Source organism: Mustelus asterias, chromosome 4 (assembly GCF_964213995.1).
Source record: "Mustelus asterias chromosome 4, sMusAst1.hap1.1, whole genome shotgun sequence".
Lineage (NCBI taxonomy): Eukaryota > Metazoa > Chordata > Chondrichthyes > Carcharhiniformes > Triakidae > Mustelus > Mustelus asterias.
Window position 1 is genome coordinate 19405008 of NC_135804.1, and position 21944 is coordinate 19426951.

General features: G+C 44.3%; 1 protein-coding gene across 2 annotated transcripts in view; it reads right to left on the reverse strand.

Annotated features, from left to right (window-relative positions):
• Positions 1-21944, reverse strand: part of cdh13 (cadherin 13, H-cadherin (heart)) — a 1022665-nt gene that overhangs the window by 498965 nt on the left and 501756 nt on the right. For both annotated transcript variants that reach the window (XM_078210633.1, XM_078210635.1), the window contains exon 6: positions 15982-16126. In XM_078210633.1, the coding sequence (XP_078066759.1) occupies positions 15982-16126 (145 nt within the window). The remainder of the gene's footprint in view (positions 1-15981; positions 16127-21944) is intronic.

The window sequence follows — 21944 nt, forward strand, 5'->3', positions numbered from 1 at the left end:
AAGTAAAGAAACAGATGGCTTTGGAAAGAATTTTTAGATTCACAGCATCCTGCGACTTAAATTAAAATGCAAAAGACAAGCTGCCTTCTCACTTTTAGAACAGCAATGTTCGCATAATTCCCAAAATGTTACCAATTTCCAATTGCTAAGCAGAATAATATGAATGCAAAAGTTCTAAATAAGCAACGATTTAATTTAACTCAATTCACAAAAGCTGCCTACAAGTAGTGACTTTCTTTAAAGTTCTTAGATGAAAAAATTACATGAGCAACATAAGTGAACCACTTTGCTTTAAGTGCTGCCCAAATCCCAGGCTTATATCCAGCGTAAGTTTAACAGAGCATAGCTTGTCCAAGTCCAGTATAAATGTCTAATACAGCTTCTTCTACTTGTACGAATTATCCTTGACATCTGCATTTATAACATTGCTGATAATTTTCTGCAACTGCACCCACGTAAAATCCTTAACTGCTTGTTCCGTATGTTAAGGTGACCCTGGGTGTGGGGTGATCTGCCCGAGGACCGCCCTGGGGAGGGCAGTTGTAGTTTGGAGTGTGAAGAGTGTGAGACCTGCAATAAATACCTGTGACATCTGGCTGCCGTGTGAGTTCGTGGGGATGAAGTAGAGTTTATTTATTCATCACAAGTAGGCTTACATGAACACTGCAATGAAGTTACTGTGAATATCCCCGAGTCGCCACACTCCAGCGCCTGTTCGGGTACACTGAGGGAGAATTTAGCATGGCCAATGCACCAAACCACCACGTCTTTCGAGCCCTTAGCCGTGGGTGGGGAAGAAAACCTTCTTGCTGATCATCATCCAGTGGCCCTTTGACCTGCTGAGTATTTTGTAGTGCTTTCCTTTTTATTCACCTTATTTTTACATATGTTTGATTCACACCAGGCCAACTCTGTTGTTAGGTAAACAAGAATTTACTGCCTGCAAATGTTTTTAAAATCATAGGTGAAGAAATGCTGTTTTGAGCCTTGTTTGAATTAACTAATGGAGAATATCAATTTAATTGTTGTTGCCTGGCTTGTGACTGGTAAAATAACTGATACTGGGAGGTGTGGCTGGGGAACAAGCAGAGTCCAACTCATTGCCACGTATTTTTCCGCCTGAAAGTCTAAAATTCAGGGGAGCAGGTAAGGGGTAATACAAAAACAGAAAATGCTGGAACATCTCAGCGGGTCTGACAGCATCTGTGGAGGGAGAATACAGACAACATTTCGAGTCTGGATGATCCTTCATCAGAGCAAACAGGTGGAATGTGCAGGGTGATACGTCTGTCGGGTTCTGCTAGGTTTTGAGTGGCGTAACTAGCAGTGCTAAAATAAAACACTGCACGTTACTCAAAAATAAAAGCCACAAATCTTTTTGGAAAAGCATAACTTTTGAGCCAGAAGGATCAGGACTACTCTCCCTAGTTCTAGAAGTGTAGTCTGGGCTGCTGCCGGCCTCAACTTGTCCCCTATAATCCCCAAGCCTATTAGAGCCTATCAGAACATGGTGGGCCTGACAGCTAGCTTCCATCAGGATGTCCATCTAACGCCTGCAGGGTGCAAAGCTGAATTTAGCTCAGGCCAGTTGTGATATCAATCACTCCACAAACTTGTGTCTTGCTTTGGGCGCAAATCAAAATGATCCTCCCCCATTAACTTGCCATTCATCACACCCATGCAGTTTCCAGATTCCCTGTAGAGATCATCGCACCAAAATGACTCTCAGCTATAATACGTACAATATTTTTCACTGTATGTTAATACATGTGACAATAATAAATCAAATCAAATCAAATATGTTCCCTTCCAATAACCCACAGGAAACCTGTGAACAAGTGGAATTTTCATGGAGGACCAGTGTCGTGAGCTTGCCTTTGAGGGAAAATGTAACCCAATGTATATAAAGCATTTTGGAACATTTCTAGGAAAAGTGATTGGAAAATTTCTAAAAATGATGCCTCCTTTATTTAATTTAAACCAGTTTTAATTTTTCAATTGTGAATTGGGGCGGCACAGTGACATAGTGCTTAGTTGCCTCACAGCACCACGGATCCGGGGTAGGTGACTATCTGAGTGGAGTTTGCACGTTCTCACCACGTCTGCGTTGGTTACCCCCGGATGCTCCGGTTTTATCCCACACTCCAAAGATGTGCAGGTTAGGTGGATTCTAAATTACCCTTTAGTCACTCAAGATGTGTAGGTTAGGGGGATTAGCCTAGGAAATACATAGGGTTATGGGTTTAGAGCCTGGGTAAGATGTTATTTCGGAAAGTTGGTGCAGACTCGATGGGCTGAATGACCTCCTTCTGCACTGGAGGGATTCTTTGAATTCACATTGATGTCACAGTCAGCAACATATTTTTATGTACAGGTCCTCAGACAACACTCAGGAAATATTTCATTTTCTTCACATTAACAAGTATTAATTAGTTTACTTAAAGTCATGGTCTGTGTAACCTATGGACACAATGACAGTTCTATTAAGTCGCTGGTTTGTCTGACTTGTCAGTATATTTGGACACAATGCACAACTGCTCTCAAAGAATACACTGAATAAAGGGATTTAGACACCAGGTGTTTTTGCAATGCTATTCGGAACGCAAAATATGTTTGCTCAAATAAAAGGGGAACTTGATGCTTTTAATTATGCAATTCACCTTGTATTTTTTACGCTAATTGCTGGACTGCAATTTACCATATTGCACGAAGGCATTTTAAAAGCGCTACTTTCTGCATTACTTAGATCATTTTGTGGAATAATAAAGCATTGGTCATAAGTAGCTAATTATCATTAAAAAGGACCAAAATGAAAAAAGTGCCCCATTTACTGCAGCAGTTGCCCTTGCTTTGCTGTTCACTGGTGAAAATCCATGGCTGATTAATCAGAGATTGTAATCATTTCTTTCCATAGTTAATGCAGAATTCCCTTTGCCGCCTCTCATCTTTCATTTCCGCTCTCACAGCGCAGATGAGATTTAATTTCCTGAATCTTTTACGTTATTTATTTGCCAATTTACCCTCCCTACCTCCCCGACAACAAAAGGCAATTAATTGCAATGACAGGTTTCACTCCTAACACAATACAATATGATACAATATGACCTCCATTAATCAGGATTCTCCTTAGACAGCTATACTGATAACATCAATGTCCTGTTCTTTGAACATCAACGCACATAAATCTTTCTTTAATTGACGGATATCTGGCTTGCCAATAAGCAAATTTATTTCACTGGAATTCTCAAAGTGTAAGCATTAACAACTTCTTTGGCCTGCTTTTAAAGGTTGACCCTGGATTTTAAAATGGCTAATTGAGAAGCACAGGCTAAATAAAAAATAATGGCTCAGTTGTTGTGTAATAAATCAGGAACTAGGATAAATAAAAATCACTCCTACTCTGCTGAAAGTGCTTATTCTTGCTGGGAATGGCAGCAGCCTCCCCTCCAGTACCTCACTCTAGCTAGGGGCGGAATTTTCCGGCCGCGATCACCCCAAAACTGGAAAACCCCGCCCAAGGTCAATGGACCTTTGCATAGTCTGCGCACCCCCCTACTACAATTCCCATGGTGGGCAGGATGAGAAAAGTCCCCCAGGAGTCGTTCTTCATGTTTCAAATCTATGGAGAGAGTCAGCAAGTTATTTAACAATGGTGTGCAGGTTAGGTTGATTGGCCATCCTAAATTGACCCGAGTGTCAGGGGATGAGCAGAGTAAATATATGGGGTTACGGGAAAAGGGCCTGGGTGGGATAGTGTTGGTGCATGCTCGATGGGCTGAATGGCCTCCTTCTGCACTGTAAGAATTCTATGATTCTATGATCAGTAACTCAAGATGAGTCAGAACCTGAGCCTGAACCCAGGTCAGAACCTTGTGTGAATTGGCAAGGAGAGGAAGGCAGCACCAGAAGCGGGTGATGTTGACATGCCCAGTCCAATCCCTGACCTCACCATAATCTTGCTGGCCAATTAATGGTCGGGGGGGAGGGGGGGGCACGGGCATGGGGGGATAACATTGCTAAGGGGAAGAACGGGAACCGTTCATTGGCTAGAGCCGGGGACTGACACAGCCGCACAGTAGCTGACATCAATAACGTGCTGGCACCAGCTTTAAGGGCCTTCAGCATTGAAATGCAGCTTCAAGCCTCCCAACTGCATTAACCATTCCCTTCAAGATCTCCAGTCCTGTTACTGAGAGTTGGCCAAGAGGTCAATATGGCAGGCATTGTGCTAGCCAATGGAATGAAGCTGTTGTTGGCATGGCAGAATGATGCTGGTGCCCCAGCTCTGTGATGGATCCTTGCCTGTTCTCCTCCAGGCTACTTGAGCACGGTGGGAGGTCCTCATCCCAAGGGAACCTCCCTGATACCCTTTTGAGATTGGTGAGTCTCTTGGGGAGACACATCCTGCAGGAAAATTAGTGGGAAGCAGAGGTGCACGCAGAGCTACATACCAACACTTTGTCCATGGGCTCTCTGCAGCTATGGCAAGGCAAGCGATGATGAGGCACCTGGGATCTTCCCCAGCTCCTCTTCCATCTCAGATTAACAGGGATGTACAAGTGTCTTGTGAAGGTAGTGGAATGGCTGCCTCCCACATCTGGGGCATCGGCTCAATGGATATTAAGGTGCTACTGGTTGTATTTGTTTGTGTTTACATTAAAGGTGTGACTTGTTTTGTTCACATGTCCTTTGGAGGCCCTCGGGAAGTGCAGGACCAGGGTTTACCCCAAGGGCTGTTTAGGAAGGTCTGTGGTCTTCTCTTGGACCATCCAGAAGCACCAGCTGGCATTGAGTAAAGATGCCTGGCTTGTAACCGAGGTTAACAACAAGAGTGAAGGTTGAACACAGACCTTTATTTGACTAGAAGGATGATGTGGGAAGGGTTATCTGAATCATGTATGGTTCAGCACCTCCCAAGTCTGCCCAGCCCCGATGTTATTGCCTTATCCCCCAATGCAGCCCCTTCATACCTTCCTGGGTGTAGAATCTGAGCATCAGCCCCATCATCCTCCTTGTCTGAGGTTGCCTCATGCTCACTATATCCATATTGGTCAAAACCTCCCCGCTCTTCAGCACCAGGTTGGACAGAGCACAGCAGACCATCATGATCCAGGAGACATCTGCCAGGTCCACTGGCAGTGGTTGCTGACAAGTTGCACTTTGATGCAAGGGAATCGCTTCCTGTTAATGAAGGCCATTAGCTGGCCTGTGCGAGCCTTGATGGCCAAGTGTGGTCTATCACACCTTGCACCTGGGGAAATCCAGCAGCAGCCCCGAATCCCCTGGATCTCTCAGATTGACGGACTGGATTAGAACAATAATGGACATACTGTTTGGCCTTCCTGAAAAGGAATCACTACTTTGATGCAGTGACGCGAGGTGAATTAGGATATGTCACACATGCCTCCAGTGGGCTGCTGGAATGAACCAGACCCATAGAAATCAAGGGCCATGGTGATATCCAGCAGCACTGGTACTAGGTAACCACCTATGTTCCATGGGGCAGACCATCCATCACCATGGCACAGCTCTTTTTTCTCCTTCCAGATGCTGCCAGACCTGCTGAGATTTCCCAGCATTTTCTCTTTTGATCTCGGCACAGTGATCTGTGACAGCCTCAGGGGAGAGGTATAGTCTTTGGCGACAATGCCACTCCGACACCCTCTGTCTATACAGCCTTGATACAGCCTTCTTCCCCACACTTGCACCGACTCACAATCCCCCTGCCCCGAGGTTGTCCTTGTAGGACATGCCCATTACAACCTTCCGGATTTGACATTGAGTTCAACAACTTCAGACTGTGAACTCTCTCCTTCACCTTCACCCTATTTTTTTATTTCTATCGCTTTATTTTCATTTTTTCCATTGATGCATTTTTTCACCTCTTTTTTATGCTAGTTTCCATGTTTTTTTTCCCTGATCACCTCCCCCCATCCCACTAGGTCGATCTGTTACCTGGAATAGAAAGCAGATGGAACAGGTAACAGGTGACAAGCTGCTTACCTCTGCTCTGCCATTAAAACATTCTGATCTCTTAATAGCCGCTATCTGCACCCTTCCCAGCCATGATCACCCTTATTTACGTTCCCTTCATCTTTATGTCCATGACCTCTTTGTCAATCTCCCCTAACCTCCACCTATCGCTGGCTCGCTATTCAAGCCCTACTGCTCTCTCCTCAACAGCATAAATCTCAAACAAAAACAGGAAATGCTGGAAAATCTCAGCAGATCTGACAGCATCTGCGGAGAGAGAATAGAGCCAACGTTTCGAGTTAGGATGGCCCTTCGTATAAATCTCAACCTATTTCCAGTTCCCTTTAGCTCTGATGAAGGATTGTCCAGACTTTGGATGCTTGCTGTGTTGCCTCTCCACAGATGCAGTCAGACCTACTGAGATTTTCCAGCATTTTGTGTTTTTGTTTTAGATTCCAGCAGCCGCAGCAATTTGCTTTCGTCTCTTGAAGTGGAGGTGCATTCAGGCTGATGCAGAGGCCAGAGGTCATTCTACAACTGATTCTGACTTGGTGAATTGAGAGGAATGGCACACAAGGCAGAGAGTGGGTTCGAAGTTTTCCCAGTGCTGCTTGGTTAAGGAAATGGGTAGAAGAGATGTGTTCTACCCACTAGGACCAGGAGGCCCTTCAGGCGAATCCTCAGGTAGCAGTGGCAGTGAATGTCAGGAGTCAAGTTCCAAGGACTTGAAGGCAGTGCCACACAAGTTCAAGGACCCCATACAAGTGGTCATCATCAAATTCCAAATCCCACCAACTACACTATTAACTTCTGCTAAATACACAATAGTCCTGGTAACCCATTCACCTACCAAAACTCTTCATCAAACAAGATTCATACCTAAAAATCATAGGCCGGAATGATACCACCGTTCACACTGGCGGGATTTTCCCATCCCACTGCAATGAATGGAGATTTGGCTGGGTGCCAAATTCCCCGAGTTTGCTACAGCGGGAGCATGGCGTGAGCAGCCGATAAGATCACACCATGGTCATAGTTCCAATTGACTCTCACAGACTTAGCACTACTACAAGCCTCATCACATCTCACAGCCTGCACACACTGCCAGCTATTCAACCATGACAGCCATATCACCCGAACAGACTGTGCCACACCCACAAGCGCACTTCTCTCTTGCAGGACAAGGTCACACCTGACTGGAAGCAATAGGGGCTAGCCAGCAAGAGACAAGAGCAGCTTCATATCCTTCATCCCATGGAGGAGCCAGTGCTCACCCATCATTGGAGTGGGTTTTGCTGAGTTTGTGTCCAAGGTGGAGTTGAAACAATGGAAGAAGATATTCTCATACCTCATCCTTCTTTTCCAACCCACTTTCCCCTCATCTGACATAGAATCCCTACAGTACAGAAGGAGGCCATTCGGCCCATCGAGTCTGTACCGACCACAATCCTACCCAGGCCCTGTTTGTGTAACCCCACACATTTACCCTGCTAATCCCCCTGACACTAGGGTCAATTTAGCATGGCCAATCAACATAACCCGCACATCTTTATTCTAATTTAGTAGTTAGAGGCGCTTTATGCATGTATTTTTTGTCAGCTTGCTGTCGCTATCAAGGAGCATTGAGAAGTCTCGCACCAGCTTGGCATGAGGTTTTACATGCAAAACTCAGAACCCATTCTTTCCAGTGTGGAATTGATGGACAACTCCATCGCTATACTTGCTGACCCAAACATAATGCAGCATCATATTGCCAATGTCTCAGCTTCCACCATAGCTTAAATAGAAGCCACCTGACTCTGAATGTTGCAGCGAAAACTCAGACTGAAGTCAGCTTGTTGTGATGCAAGCTCATACTAGTGCCATCATGACTGTGGCTACCAGTGTGCTAAGGGACTTGCAGAGTGTTATCGCAATTCAGCCGTTTTCCCTCCAGTATTATGAGAATTGCTGGGATGCTGCCCAGGGAGAGCGACAGTGGCTTCATGGAGCATGAACCTTCTGTCCTCTCTCAGATGGGCAGCATTTGCCCTCCCATCACTGCCACTTGGCCAGTGCCCCTGCTCTTGCCTGTCAACTGATCATCCCAGACTGCTGTTGTCCACGTTGTGATAATGTACGCGGCTTATGTGCCAGATCTAGCCACAACACCGGGGGAAGATCTTCTCGAACAGACAGCTCTGCCACTCGCATCCGCTCAACAATGTGAAAGATTGCCTCAACACGTGGGCCCTGTTCACACAAACCAGATATATTTAATCTGGACAATTCAATCACTTCCCACTCAAACACTCACTCACCAACACTCCTCTGCCAAAACCATCTGGCTCCAGAACTCAGCACAGCCTTGATCCAGAAATAGATACAAAAGTAAAATAACAGCAGCAAGATGAGAATAGCTGCTCCTGACATCAAAGCAACATTAAACCACGTATGGAGCCCGGAGCACGAGAAAACTTGAAGTCAATGCGAGTCAATGGAAATCTTGCAGCGGCTGGAATCAGGTGAACATAGAGATGCTTGTAGTTGTCAGAGGCCAATTATCACAGTCCAGAGTCAGCATTGTAACAATTCCTCAGAGAGGATATAGAACACAGAAAAAATACAGCACAAACAGGCCCTTCGGCCCACAAGTTGCGCCGGTTATGTCCCTACCTACCTAGGCTTATATATAGGCTTACCTATAACCCTCAATCCTATTAAGTCCCATGTACTCATCCAGAAGTCTCTTAAAAGACCCTATCGAGTTTGCCTCCACCACCACTGACGGCAGCCGATTCCACTCACCCACCACCCTCTGAGTGAAAAACTTACCCCTGACATCTCCTCTGTACCTACTCCCCAGCACCTTAAACCTGTGTCCTCTCGTAGCAGCCATTTCAGCCCTGGGAAAAAGCCTCCGAGAATCCACCCGATCTATACCTCTCAACATCTTGTACACCTCTATCAGGTCACCTCTCATCCTTCGTCTCTCCAAGGAGAAACTTCTTGTCTCAAACATTGACCTGTATTTTCTCTCCTCAGGTGGCTATTGACATGTCTATTTTCTGTTTTTGTCCAGAATCATCTGGTTTTAAAGCATAGCAGTATATTCATAGAATCATAGAATCCCTATAGCGCAGAAGAGGCCATTTGGCCCATGGAGTCTGCACCAACTCTCTGACAGAGTATCTTACTCAGGCCCTCTCCCTGCCCTATCCCTGAAATCCCACACATTTCCCATGGCTAATCCATCTAACCTATGCATTTTGAAACACTAGGGGGCAATTTAGCATGGCCAATGCATCTAACTTACACACCTCTGGACTGTGGGAGGAAACCCATGCAGACACGGGATAATATTGGCCAATATTTTTACCAAGTCTGTCTTTGGGAAAACTCTACAGTATCAAAGTAAATTTCTTATTATATTCTCTTTTTCACAGCTGTTCACTTTAAATTGTACATATTTTATGCACAGGATGTTATGTAAAAACCTAAAGTAATCAACCTATTAGGTAACTCCTCAATAGGTCTTGTAAAAGGTACTCAATCATTTTGGAAGAAGTTATTCAAGGTTTTATAAAATGGTTCAAGGACTTAAGAAAATTCAGGACAAGAAATGTTTACCCCCCCCCCCCCCTCCCCCCTCCCCTCCTCCTCCTCCAGTGTTCTAACTCACACAACTGCAACTTCATAAAGCCATGGGAAGGTGGGCATGTTGAAACTATCAAGCCACTGAAGGTTCCAGACAATGCCATCCAGACAGTGGAGCTTTGTGCACAACCCTTTCCAATATCAAACGAAGATAATTCCTGGGCAGCAAAGTACCGCGGCCAACCTTTAGAGAAAAATTACCTCCGAAAAATTTCTCCTGACTTCTCCTAAAGAAGTTAAATAATTTCTAATGACACATCTTACAGGCTTCCAATGCATCCAACGTCTCATTTTGTCAGGAATCTGTCAACATTCTCAACAGGCAGTAACATACCCATACTTACCCATTGGTAATCTTCCCAAAACAATAATAATCTACTGAAATAATTCTGTATTTTAGAACCTTGTCTACTAGACCAATTGCCAAATTGTCAACTTTGAATATCCTAACCAAACCTATTACATGTCATAATTTCACAAAACAACAACTTGTATTTATGCACGTTGAATGTAATAGAATATTCCAAGGCACTTTATAGTTGTGTTATGCCTCAATCAAATCTAGGCGGCAGGGTGGCACACTGGTTAGCACTGCTGCCTCACAGCGCCTAGCACTGCTGCCTCACAGCGCTAGGGGCCCGGGTTCAATTCCAGTCTTGAGTGACTGTCTGTGTGGAGTTTGTACGTTCTCCCCAAATCTGCGTGGGTTTTCTCTGGGTGCTCCGGTTTCCTCCAACACATTAAAGATGTGCGGGTTACATTGATTGGCCATGTTAAATTGCCCCTCAGTATCAGGGGGATTAGCAGGGTAAATATATGGGGTTATAGGAATAGGGCCCCAGCGGGATTGTTGTTGGTGCAGGCTCGATGGGCCGAAGGGCCTCCTTCTGCACTTTAGGGATTCTATGATTCTAGAACTCTCAATTTTTATTGTTTATTCAAAGTGAATAACCCAAAGTGTAAATATATTCACAGAACTAGATTTTGTGAAGGGGTCTTAGAGGTTCCATCAGAACTAAAAAAGGTTAAAATTTTCAGAGAGAATTCACCCAATTTAAATCAATCAAATGATAACCCACACAATAGTCACTTTTACGCCAGTGGCTATGTATCCTGAAATAGCATGAACAGATTATTGAGCTACAGGTTAGAATCATAGAATCATAGAAACCCTGCAGTACAGAAAGAGGCCATTCGGCCCATCGAGTCTGCACTGACCACAATCCCACCCAGGCCCTACCCCCATATCCCTACATATTTATCCACTAATCCCTCTAACCTACGCATCTCAGGAAACTAAGGGCAATTTTAGCATGGCCAATCAACCTAACCCCCACATCTTTGGACTGTGGGAGGAAACCGGAGCACCTGGAGAAAACCCACGCAGACACGAGGAGAATGTGCAAACTCCACACAGACAGTGACCCAAGCCGGGAATCGAACCCAGGTCCCTGGAGCTGTGAAGCAGCACTGCTAACCACTGTGCTACCGTGCTGCCCAGGTTGTTTGAAGACAGAGGGTAAATTGCAGGTTTAAAGACAAGATACCATGAAAACCTAACTTTCTTCTGTGAAGTAACAGCACGGTGGCACAGTGCTTAGCACTGCTGCCTCAGAGCGCTAGGGACCCAGGTGTGGAGTTTGCACATTCTTCCCTTGTCTGCGTGGGTTTTCTCCGGGTGCTCCGGTTTCCTCCCACAGTCCAAAGATGTGCGGGTTAGGTGCATTGGCCATGCTAAATTGCCCCTTAGTGTCCAGGGATGCGTAGGTTACAGGGATTAGCGGGGTATATTTGTGGGGTTACAGGGATAGGGCCTAAGTGTGACTGTTGTCGGTGCAGACTCGATGGGCTGAATGGTCTTCTTCTGCACTGTAAGGTTTCTATGATTCTATGAACTGGCAATGCTTTGATAATCCACTTTGCCCAAATTGGAGACTCTATTGGTGACACAACAGCGAAATGGATCACCCAGTGCAAAACTGAGCATTTCAGATCAGTAAGAAGTCTCACAACACCAGGTTCAAGTCTAGCAGGTTTACTTGGAATCACAAGCTTTCGGAGCACTGCTCCTTCATCAGGTGAGTGGAAGTTAGCTCACAAACATAGCATATATAGACAAAGGCTTGATTGCAAGATAATTACAGATTGGAATGCCTCCACCTTAATTCAGATCAGGAAGACTTAATTTACTATCTCTGGGAAATTGGATAATTTTAGTGGATTGGCTGTGGGAGATGTGCAATTGACATCAACCAACCCAGGTGAGAAAATATTTTAAAATACCTGTTTAGAGTCCCACCCTGATTATGTGAAGAAAAATATGTGGATTTCAGATGAAGAAAGGACCACAATCAGCTCCCCAGTAGCCAGCCAGTACTCAATGAGGTAAATTTTTATCCTCACTCAGGTGGTAACCTGGCAGATTACAAGCAAAATACTGAGGATGCTGGAAATCTGAAATCAAACAGAAAATGCTGAATAATCTCAGCAGGTCTGGCAGCATCTATGGACAGAGAAACAGAGTTAACGTTTCAAGTCCATACGACTTTTCTACAGTTCTGAAGAACTTGGTTTCTCTCTCCGCAGATGCTGACAGACCTGCTGAGTTTATCCAGCATTTTCTGTTTTTATACTATGTTGGTAATCGTCCAGGGCAGGCTGGTCACTTTTTAAAGATTCCACTTGATTTTCATTCCATAATTTATTCAGTAAGTTTACTCTCCTTAAAGTCTCTTCCTTTGATCAAGCTTTTAGTCACCACCTCCTCCTATTGCTTTCAGAGGTTCGATAAGAATTTCTGTCTAAATAAAGTTTATTGATTTATTAGTCACAAGTAAGGCTTCCATTAACATTGCAACAAAGTTACTTTGAAATTCCCCTAGTTGCCGCACTCCGGCGCCTGCTTGGATGCGCTGAGGGAGAATTTAGCAAGGCCAATGCACCTAACCAACACGTCTTTCGGACTGTGGGAGGAAACCGGAGCACTCGGAGGAAACCCACACAGACACGGGGAGAACGTGCAAACTCCGCACAGACAGTGATCCAAGCCAGGAATCGAGCCCAGGTCCCTGGGCGCCGTGAGGCAGAAGTACTAACCACTGTGCCGTCCCTGCTTCAGTGAAGCAACTTGGGACATTTCCTACATTGAAGGCACTTTACAAATACAGTTTGATGCCAATGTTAACTCCACAAGCCGCTCCATCCAATTCACTTTGACTTCCACTTCAAATCCAACCCTCTGAGGATTCGCGATCAGCATGCGCATGGCAGATGAGCAAAATTGTCAAAGAAAAGAGACCACTATTACAAAACCTTGATGATAAAGAAAGCAAACAAGTCAGCATTACACCAGCAGAGATATATGGGGCTTTTGAATTCCCTGTTTCATCAGTACCAACATCAGGGGAAATCTACTAGTCTACATAAAAAATATTCAGTAACATTCCTGCATCAGTAATTGCCTACAATTCAGTTTTCCAGGACTGCGCTTGCAATCATTCTTCATCATAATATGGGGCACAAAGCATAAGAAATGGCTGGCGGTTGGTGCTCCAATGCTGTTTTTAATTTCATTTGATGCAGCCAGGTGTGCAGCCTCCTTCCTCTTTATCCAACCATGGCTGTATTGACCTCAGTTAAGAATTTCAAATACAACAATATCCTGCAAGGCGGAATATCACTAGAAGCATAGCTTTAAAAATTAAACAGACAAATGTAACCAAGCCTTTAACACTTCTGGCTCCTTTGGTTTTGGCCGAATATCGACTTCTGTTTGAAACCTGTTCAATGAACGAGATCATCAGGGGAAACGGCTAAACGAGATAAGTTTAAGTTTGTTTATTAGTGTCACAAGTAGGCTGACATTAACACTGCAATGAAGTTACTGTGAAAATCCCCTGGTCGCCACACTCCAACACCTGTTCGGGTACACTGAGGGAGAATTTAGCATGGCCAGTGCACCTAACTGTGGGAGGAAACCGGGGCACTCAGAGGAAACACACACAGAGATGGGAGAACATGCAGACTCCGCACAGTGACCCAAGCTGGGAATCGAACCCAGGTCCCTGGCACTGTGTGGCTAATCACTGTGCCACCATGTGAAGGGTATTAGATTGCATTAAATATTAGAACACACTGGGTGAAATTTTTCCAGAAATCAGCAACTGCTGATGGCGGGCAGAAAAGCAACATTGAGCCGCCATCAGCAATGGTGGACGAATCCCGGACTTAGAAAAAGAAACCTAAAGGGGCGGGTCCCAGGACGTACCGCTGGTGGGCGGCCTCTGATTCGCCCTCCCCACCAGCAACTCAGTCACTCAAGGATCAGGCTGCCATTAAAGGCTGCCCCACCGTGGACCACAGCCCCTCCCCCACACTGGCCCCTGCCGCTACCTGGAGACGGTCCAGACAGTACCGGGGGCAGTGCCCTGGCATGATCCTCTTCCCCCAAGTGCTGCACTCGCCTGAGCTCCCATCGGAGATCTGCTTGCCAGGTGTATTTGGAAGAGCCATCACTCCAACATGGATGGGCTTTCTGAAGGTTTGGGGGGGGGGGGGTGATAATTATATGTTAATATATTTAAATGATGCTCCCGAGGTTGGAAAACAGCCCCATCACTGACTGGACAACTGGGACAATCGCGTCATGTTTTTATATCGACATAAAATGCAACTTCGACTTTGGTGATATTTTCGGCTCTCACCTCTGAACTTGGGAGCGGAAAATCCAGAATAATGTTCTTGATAATAATAATGCATTTATATGATATTCCTGGACACATTTTTTAAAAAGAGACTAAAATAACAGAGCAGGCATAAAATAATATGAGACAGGAGAGCTGTGTGTGAATATCTTGGCATTTGACCACTATTGTCACTAACAGGAATTGACTGGGTCTGATTTTAACTCTGCACAAGTGGGTGGGTTTCGAACGAGTTAAAACCTCACCCAGAAAGCCCAGCATTCACAGATACAGCCACGCATCCAGGATTCTACAGTTAATTCACTTCCATAAGGGTTGATTCACACAACATCACAATAACTTGATTAGCACTTTATATGCAAACAACCAAAACAGAACAGATTTAAGCTGTTAATTTAAAATAACAGTGGCATTTACTATTAAATGGACAGCACACTGAGATATGCAGCCAGGTAAAGACAGCACGATGTATTATTTTTTAGAATCAGAGAGTCGCTAGAGTGCAGAAGGAGGCCATTCGACCTATCGAGTCTGCACCGAATCTCTCTGAAGGAATACCTTACCCAGACACTTTCCCGCACCCTATCCCTGTAACCCCAAACATTTATCATGGCTAATCCATCTAACCTATACATCTTTGGACTGTGGGAGGAAACCGAAGCACCCGGAAAAAACCCACACAAACATGGGGAGAACGTGCAAACTCCACACAGACAGTCATCCAAGGCTTGAATTGAACCCAGGTATTTGGCACTGTGAGGCAGCAGTGCTAACCACTATGGCCGCCATGTCACCCCATTCCTCCCTCCAGTGCTCCTTCTATTCCATCCAGAAGACGTACAGGGTCAACCAATACCTGAACAAAATCTCCTCTGCTCTGGGACGGTTAGCATACATGGTTTGATCTTCCATGTTGCTGAGCTACTAATCTCTGTGTTATTGCCAGGAGTTATTAAACAGAGATAAGATGGCGGTATCCAGGGGAGAAGAAGGCTATCAGAAGAATGGTCATATAAGTGCATTCCACAGAAACAGCAGGTGGAATTTTTCCAATCGAGTCCCTGGACAAGGAGAATGCCCAGTTAATGGAGGGTTAACCCCACTTAAACTTTAACGTTTAAAGTTTATTTATTAGTGTCCCAAGTAGGCTTACATTAACACTGCAATGAAGTTACTGTGAAAATCTCCTAGTCGCCACACTCCAGCGCCTGTTCGGGTACACTGAGGGAGAATTTAGCATGGCCAATACACCTAATCAGCACGTCTTTCAGACTGTGGGAGGAAACCAGATCACCTGGAGGAAACCCACGCAGACACGGGGAGAACGTGCAGACTCACACAGACAGTGAACCAAGGCTGGGAATCGAACCTGGGTCCCTGGCGCTCTGAGGCAGCAGTGCTAACCACTGTGCCACCCATGTGGTTTGCCAGCTTGCCCTCAATTGCAAATGGTAATGCAGCAAAAAATAATAAGACAGAACTACAATCCTGCCAGTATTCTTAAAATCAGGACATTCAAACCTTTCAAAATCAATTAATTTCACAAAGTGTCCTACTGATAAAACCCTTCCTAAGGATCAGAAAGGAGAACACTTTAATTTAAATAATACCTATCGACTCACAAAAAGTATGCCATCTGTAAATGCAGTTCCGAACTATAACAACTCACCAGTAGGGGACGACTCCAGAACATGGCCCACGTACGGTCCTTCCCTGAAGAGAGGTTTGTTATCATTCTGATCAATAATCGTGATGTACAGGGTGGCCGGTCCTTCAAGCAGCTTCCCACTGGAGTCAGTAATTTCCACTTGCAGCTATTTGGGGTAGAGATGGATTGAGTAAGTTGAATTATTCCAGTGACAGAAGCATGCTCCAAAAATCTTTCACATCAGCAATTTTCTTTCAACAACCCCCGGGCTGGGTGAACAAGTTAGCCCCAGAGGAATTCCACCAGAAATAGGTAACAATTTAAATGTTTCTTAGTTCACAGAAAATCAATTCACATTTAGATCCCACTTGACTATTTGCAATTGACTGTAAAAATATGCTGATAAAATACTGTGTGGAAATGGTATAGAGATCTTCTTTCAGATTGCGTCGATGTTCACATCAGTCTTAGCAATACAGGGCTATTGAATTGGAGAGAAGACAAAATTGATAAGATTGTTCCAGGAGAAAGGAGACCATTTGGCCTTCATACTATTTGACTATTCTTTGAAAGAGTTAATCAATTAGTCCCACTCACTCCACCTGATCTTTCCCCATTGGAATCACATTTTTTCCCCCTCTTTTTAATTATATATCCAATTCCCTTTTGAAAGTTATTATTGAATCACTGAATCATTACAGTACAGAAGGAGGCCATTCAGCCCATCGAGTCTGCACTGGCACCCTGAAAAAAATCCTACCCATTCCCACTTCCCGCCTTACCTCCATAACTTTGCACATTCTCTCTTTTCAGATAGCTATCCAATTTGCAATCAAATACCTTGATCAAACCTGCCTCCACCACCCTCTACAATCATAGAATCATCCCTACAGTGCAGGAAGAGGCCATCTGACCCATCAACTCTGAACTGACTCTCCAACATAGCCTCTAACTCAGGCTCACCGCCCGATTATCCCCATACCCCCACGCATTTACCCTGTTAATCCCCCTAGCCTACACATATTGGGATACAAAGGGACAATTTAGTATGGCCAATCAACCTAACCCACGCATCTTTAGAGTGTGGGAGGAATCTGGAGCACCCAGAGGAAACCGCCGCAGACACTGGGAGAATGTGCAAACTCCACACAGACAATGACCCAAGGCCGGAATTGAACCCAGATTCCTGGCGCTGTGAGGTAGCAGTGCTAATCATTGTGCCACCGTGCTGCCTCAGGAAGTTTTTTTCCCAGACTCCAGCACCCTCTCGGTGAAAGAATGTTTCCTCGCATCTTTTTTACTGCTTTTGCCAATTATTTTGCATCTGTGTTCTCTCGCTTTTGATGCTCTCCAGAGCGGGAACAGTTTCTCACTATTTACTCTGTCAATACCCCTCAGGATCTTATATAATTTAATCAAGTCTCCTCTCAGGCTTCTTTTCCCCAAGAAAACAGTCCCAAATTCTCCAATCTAGCCTCATATCTACAGTTCTTCATTCTTGGAAACATTCTTGTGAATCTCCTCTGTATTCTCTTCAATGCCTTCGCATCCTTCCTCAAGTATGTTGCCCAGAAATGGATACATGTCTTTTGCAAGTTCAACATGCCCTCATTACACTTCTACTCACGTCAAGGGCATGATATGAAAACAGAAAAATGTTGGAAAATCTCAGCAAATCTGACAGCATCTGTGGAAAGAGAATAGAGCCAATGTTTTGAGTCTAGATGACCCTTCATCAGAGCTGTCACTTTCAACACGGCTCGGTAGCACAGTGGTTAGCACTGCTGCTTCACAGCTCCAGGGACCTGGGTTCGATTCCCGGCTTGGGTCACTGTCTGTGTGGAGTTTGCACATTCTCTTCGTGTCTGCGTGGGTTTCCTCCGGGTGCTCCGGTTTCCTCCCACAGTCCAAAAATGTGCGGGTTAGGTTGATTGGCCATGCTAAAATTGCCCTTAGTGTCCTGGGATGCGTAGGTTAGAGAGATTAGTGGGTAAATATGTAGTGATATGGGGGTCGGGCCTGGTGGGATTGTGGTCGGTGTAGACTCGATGGGCCGAATGGCCTCTCTCTGTGCTGTAGGGTTTCTAAGATTCTAAGATCTAGACTTGAAACGTTAGTTCTATTCTCTCTCCACAGATTCTGTCAGATCTGCTGAGATTTTTCAGCATTTTTCTGTTTTTGTTTCAGATTCCTGTATGTGCAGTATTTTACGTTGATCTATGGTATGATATGCTTGTCTCAACATGTCCTACCATCTTAAATAACTTAACGTACATATACAGTGAGATCCCTCTGTTCCGACACTTCCTTCAGAGTTTCTCCCTTTATTTTATACTTTCTCTCCACATTCTTCCTATCAAAATGAATCACCTTACACTTCTCTGCATCTGACACTTGAATCCACCAACAAATATATGTCCTTCTGAATTTCAGGACTACCCTCATCTCAGTTGATAACTTTTCCAATCTCTGTATCATCTGAAAGTTTTGAAATCAGGTCCTGTGCACCACAGTCCAGGTCATTAATAAATATCAAGAAGAACCCAACACAGACCCCTGGGGAACTCCACCACCAACCTTCCTCCAATTCACAAGACAACTATTTATCACCACTCACTGTTTCCCGTCACTCAGCCAATCTCTGTTCTCAGTGCCTACTTTCCCTCTTTTCCCCCAAGAGCCAGAATTTTGCTCACAAAGCTATTGTGTGGCATGGCCTTTTGAAAATCCATAGACACAATATTAACAGCTTTGCCCTTATCAACCTGTTCTGTAAAGTCCTCAAAAAACTCCAGCAAGTTACTTAAACATGATTTTTCCTCAGTAAAGCCATGCTGGCCTTCCTAATTATCCTGCACTTCGCTAAGTGACTATTGATTTTGTTCCTAACTATATTTGCCAGAGGTTTCCCTAGCACAGAAGTGAAAGTGACTGTTCTGTAGTTGCCAGTTTTATCCTTGCATCCCTTTTTGAACAAGGGTTAATAACATTCGCAATTCTCCAGTCCTTTGGCACCGTGTCTCAGGAAGACTGAATAATTATCACTTGCACCTCTGCAACTTTGAATCTCACTTCTCTTAGTACCCTTGATCCGCATCTCACTCGGTCTTGGTAACTTACCAATTTTAAGTAAAAATAGCCTTTTAACACCTCCTCCCTCTCAACTGTAAATTCTTCTAGTACCTGGTTTCCTCCCACAGTCTGAAAGACATGCTCGTTAGGTGCACTGGCCATACCAAATTCTTCCTCAGTGTACCCGAACAGGCACCAGAGTGTGGCAATTAGGGGATTTTCACAGTAACTTCATTGCAGTGTTAATGTAAGCCTACTTGGGACACTAATCAATAAACTTCATAGTCAGCCTGATTCTCCATTGTATTTTCTACCTGATATCTTCACTTCCTCCTTTTCATCTTCATCTCTATCTCTCGTTATCTAGGCGCTCTGGATCTATTTGTCCTACCTTTCCCCTCAAGGGAATATATCCTGACATTGCCTGCAATACTTTTCCTTTGAATTTGGCCCATTGTTCAGCCACCATTTTATATGACAACAGTTGATTCCAATTCACTCGACTAAGATGCATTTTCATCCCTTCGAAATTGGCTTCCCCCAATTAATTATTCCTGTTCTGGATTGTTCCTTGTCCTTTTCCATGGCCAACTTAAATCTTATGTTACAATGGTCACTGCCCTTTAAATAATATCCCACTGACTCCTATTGAATCTGCTGCCACCCCACTTTCAGACCCTCAATGTCATGATTGGTTACGCATGCAGGCAAAGTACCTGACACGTTCACATAATGCTTATCGGTTCATGAGAGTATCAAACCATATCAACACAAGAGTGCAGAAAAGATTGACTAGGATGCTACCGGGACTTGATGGTTTGCGTTATAAGGAGAGGCTGGATAGACTGGGTTTCTTTTCCCTGAAGCGTAGGAGACCTCGGGGTGATCTTATAGAGGTTTATAAAATAATGAGGGGCATAGGTCAGTTAGATAGTCAACATTTGTTTCCAAAGGTAGGGGGGTCTAAAACTAGAGGGCATAGGTTTAAGGTGAGAGGGGAGAGATACAAAAGGCCCAGAGAGGGTGGTCAGTGTCTGGAACAAGCTGCCAGAGGTAGTAGTAGAGGTGGGTACAACTTTGTCTTTTAAAAAACATTTAGACAGTTACATGGGTAAGATGGGTATAGAGGGATATGGGCCAAATCAATGGGCAATTGGGACTAGCTTACTGGTTAAAACAAAAGGCGGCATAGATAAGTTGGGCTGAAGGGCCTGTTTCCAAGCTGTAAACCTCTATGACTCTATGACCTTTGTTAAACGAGCATGCAGAGTATATCATGCAAATGCAGCAAGACTTCATCCATTAATTCTGTCAACAATAATTGTCAGACCCTAGAGTATAGTGGACAACCTCTTTCTGCACTGTAGAGACTCTATGATTCGATGGATTCAATGAGAAAAGAAGCCTAGTAAATTTAGTGGTGGTCCAAATGCCTGTACAGATTGGGCACAGTTTATTCCACAGTTACACTTTGCAGCACGAAGCCCATTTTACATCCAAAAAGCACAGCAATGTCACCCTGTATGGATTCATGGCAGTTACTGTTTGCCATGGATGCCATAGGTGCTGATATACAGCAGCGATTATACTTTAAAAAGGTAAATAACTGGTTATGAAGCATTTTGAAATGTCCTCAGGACATGATAAGATATGATATAAAGGCTATCTCTCCATTCTTTAGCCACAGAATGGAAAATCAAGCCTGAAGCTCAAACTTGATATGTTGAATAGAAAAGTGTTTTATCAAGCGAAGCTATCAAAGCAGATTAAAAGTAAACTTCTAACATTATAAATGTATTTATTTTTTTGTCCAGCAGAATATTTTCTCAGGGGCGTTCCATTATATTTCTATCCCTTTGCTTTTAAGAACTATTCATTGAGCCTTTATAATAAATAATTTTCTGATGCAGGTATGAGATGTAGACTGTTTGAAAGCTGCAATGAATACTGAATACCGAAAGGTTAGAATTACAATATCATTTTGCAGAACCTCAAACCTATTTTTTTTTATTTTCAAGGTAGAAAAGGACCTTCTTTGCACATAACCTCCTCTCAGAGATTTTACCAGTAATTTCTCTTGACATTTCCAACGACATAGATCACCATTAATTATTTGGAATTGTCTTTTTGGAGTTAAAAATAATTACCATACCGCAACACTGCCAGTACACATTTGAGGAACTCTGCTGCAATTGTACTGGAAAAATAATCAGACAATAATGACCGCAATAGACATCGAACCAAGATTGTACCACCGCAGGAGTTGGGACCAATTACAGCTAAATATTGCTGAAATTAGCCTGTCAGGCATATAACCAAATTGGTTGAAATTTTCTGCGCCACATCCCACTGTAATGACCTCAACGAGGCCCAGGAGGTTGGCCTCTTGGAGTATGAGCTCCCTGATTGAGGTCATGATTGCCTGCCCAATCAGGGAGTCTCAGCTGTATAAACATCAAGGAGTGCCAGGACCACTGGCACTCCGGATTTTGACTTTGTACTTGCAGCACTCTTAGGAGCGGAAATGGGTTTGTAAATGAAAGGAATCGGGTGAAGGGACGCCAGGCTATGAAGAGTTATTTCAACCACCTTCCTGCCTCCACCCTCCCGCCATGTTCCCAGCAAATCGGAGATGAATGAAGTTGGAAGAGTGCATTGAGGTGTATTCAGCTGTGTCCTTTTCATTCGACCAACACGACCATCCCCTCTCCAACTCTTCCCCTTACTTCTGCCCCCCTCACCCCCCACCCGCCTCCCACCACCTATTCTGCCCACCACATCATCTATTTTCCGGAGAACCAGCGTAGCAATGTAAAGGACATTCTAGGTCTCGTGTGGGACCACTCAAAGCATATTTATAAGAACAGAAATACAATCTTTGATCTATTTCACATCATTTCTCTTGTTACAAT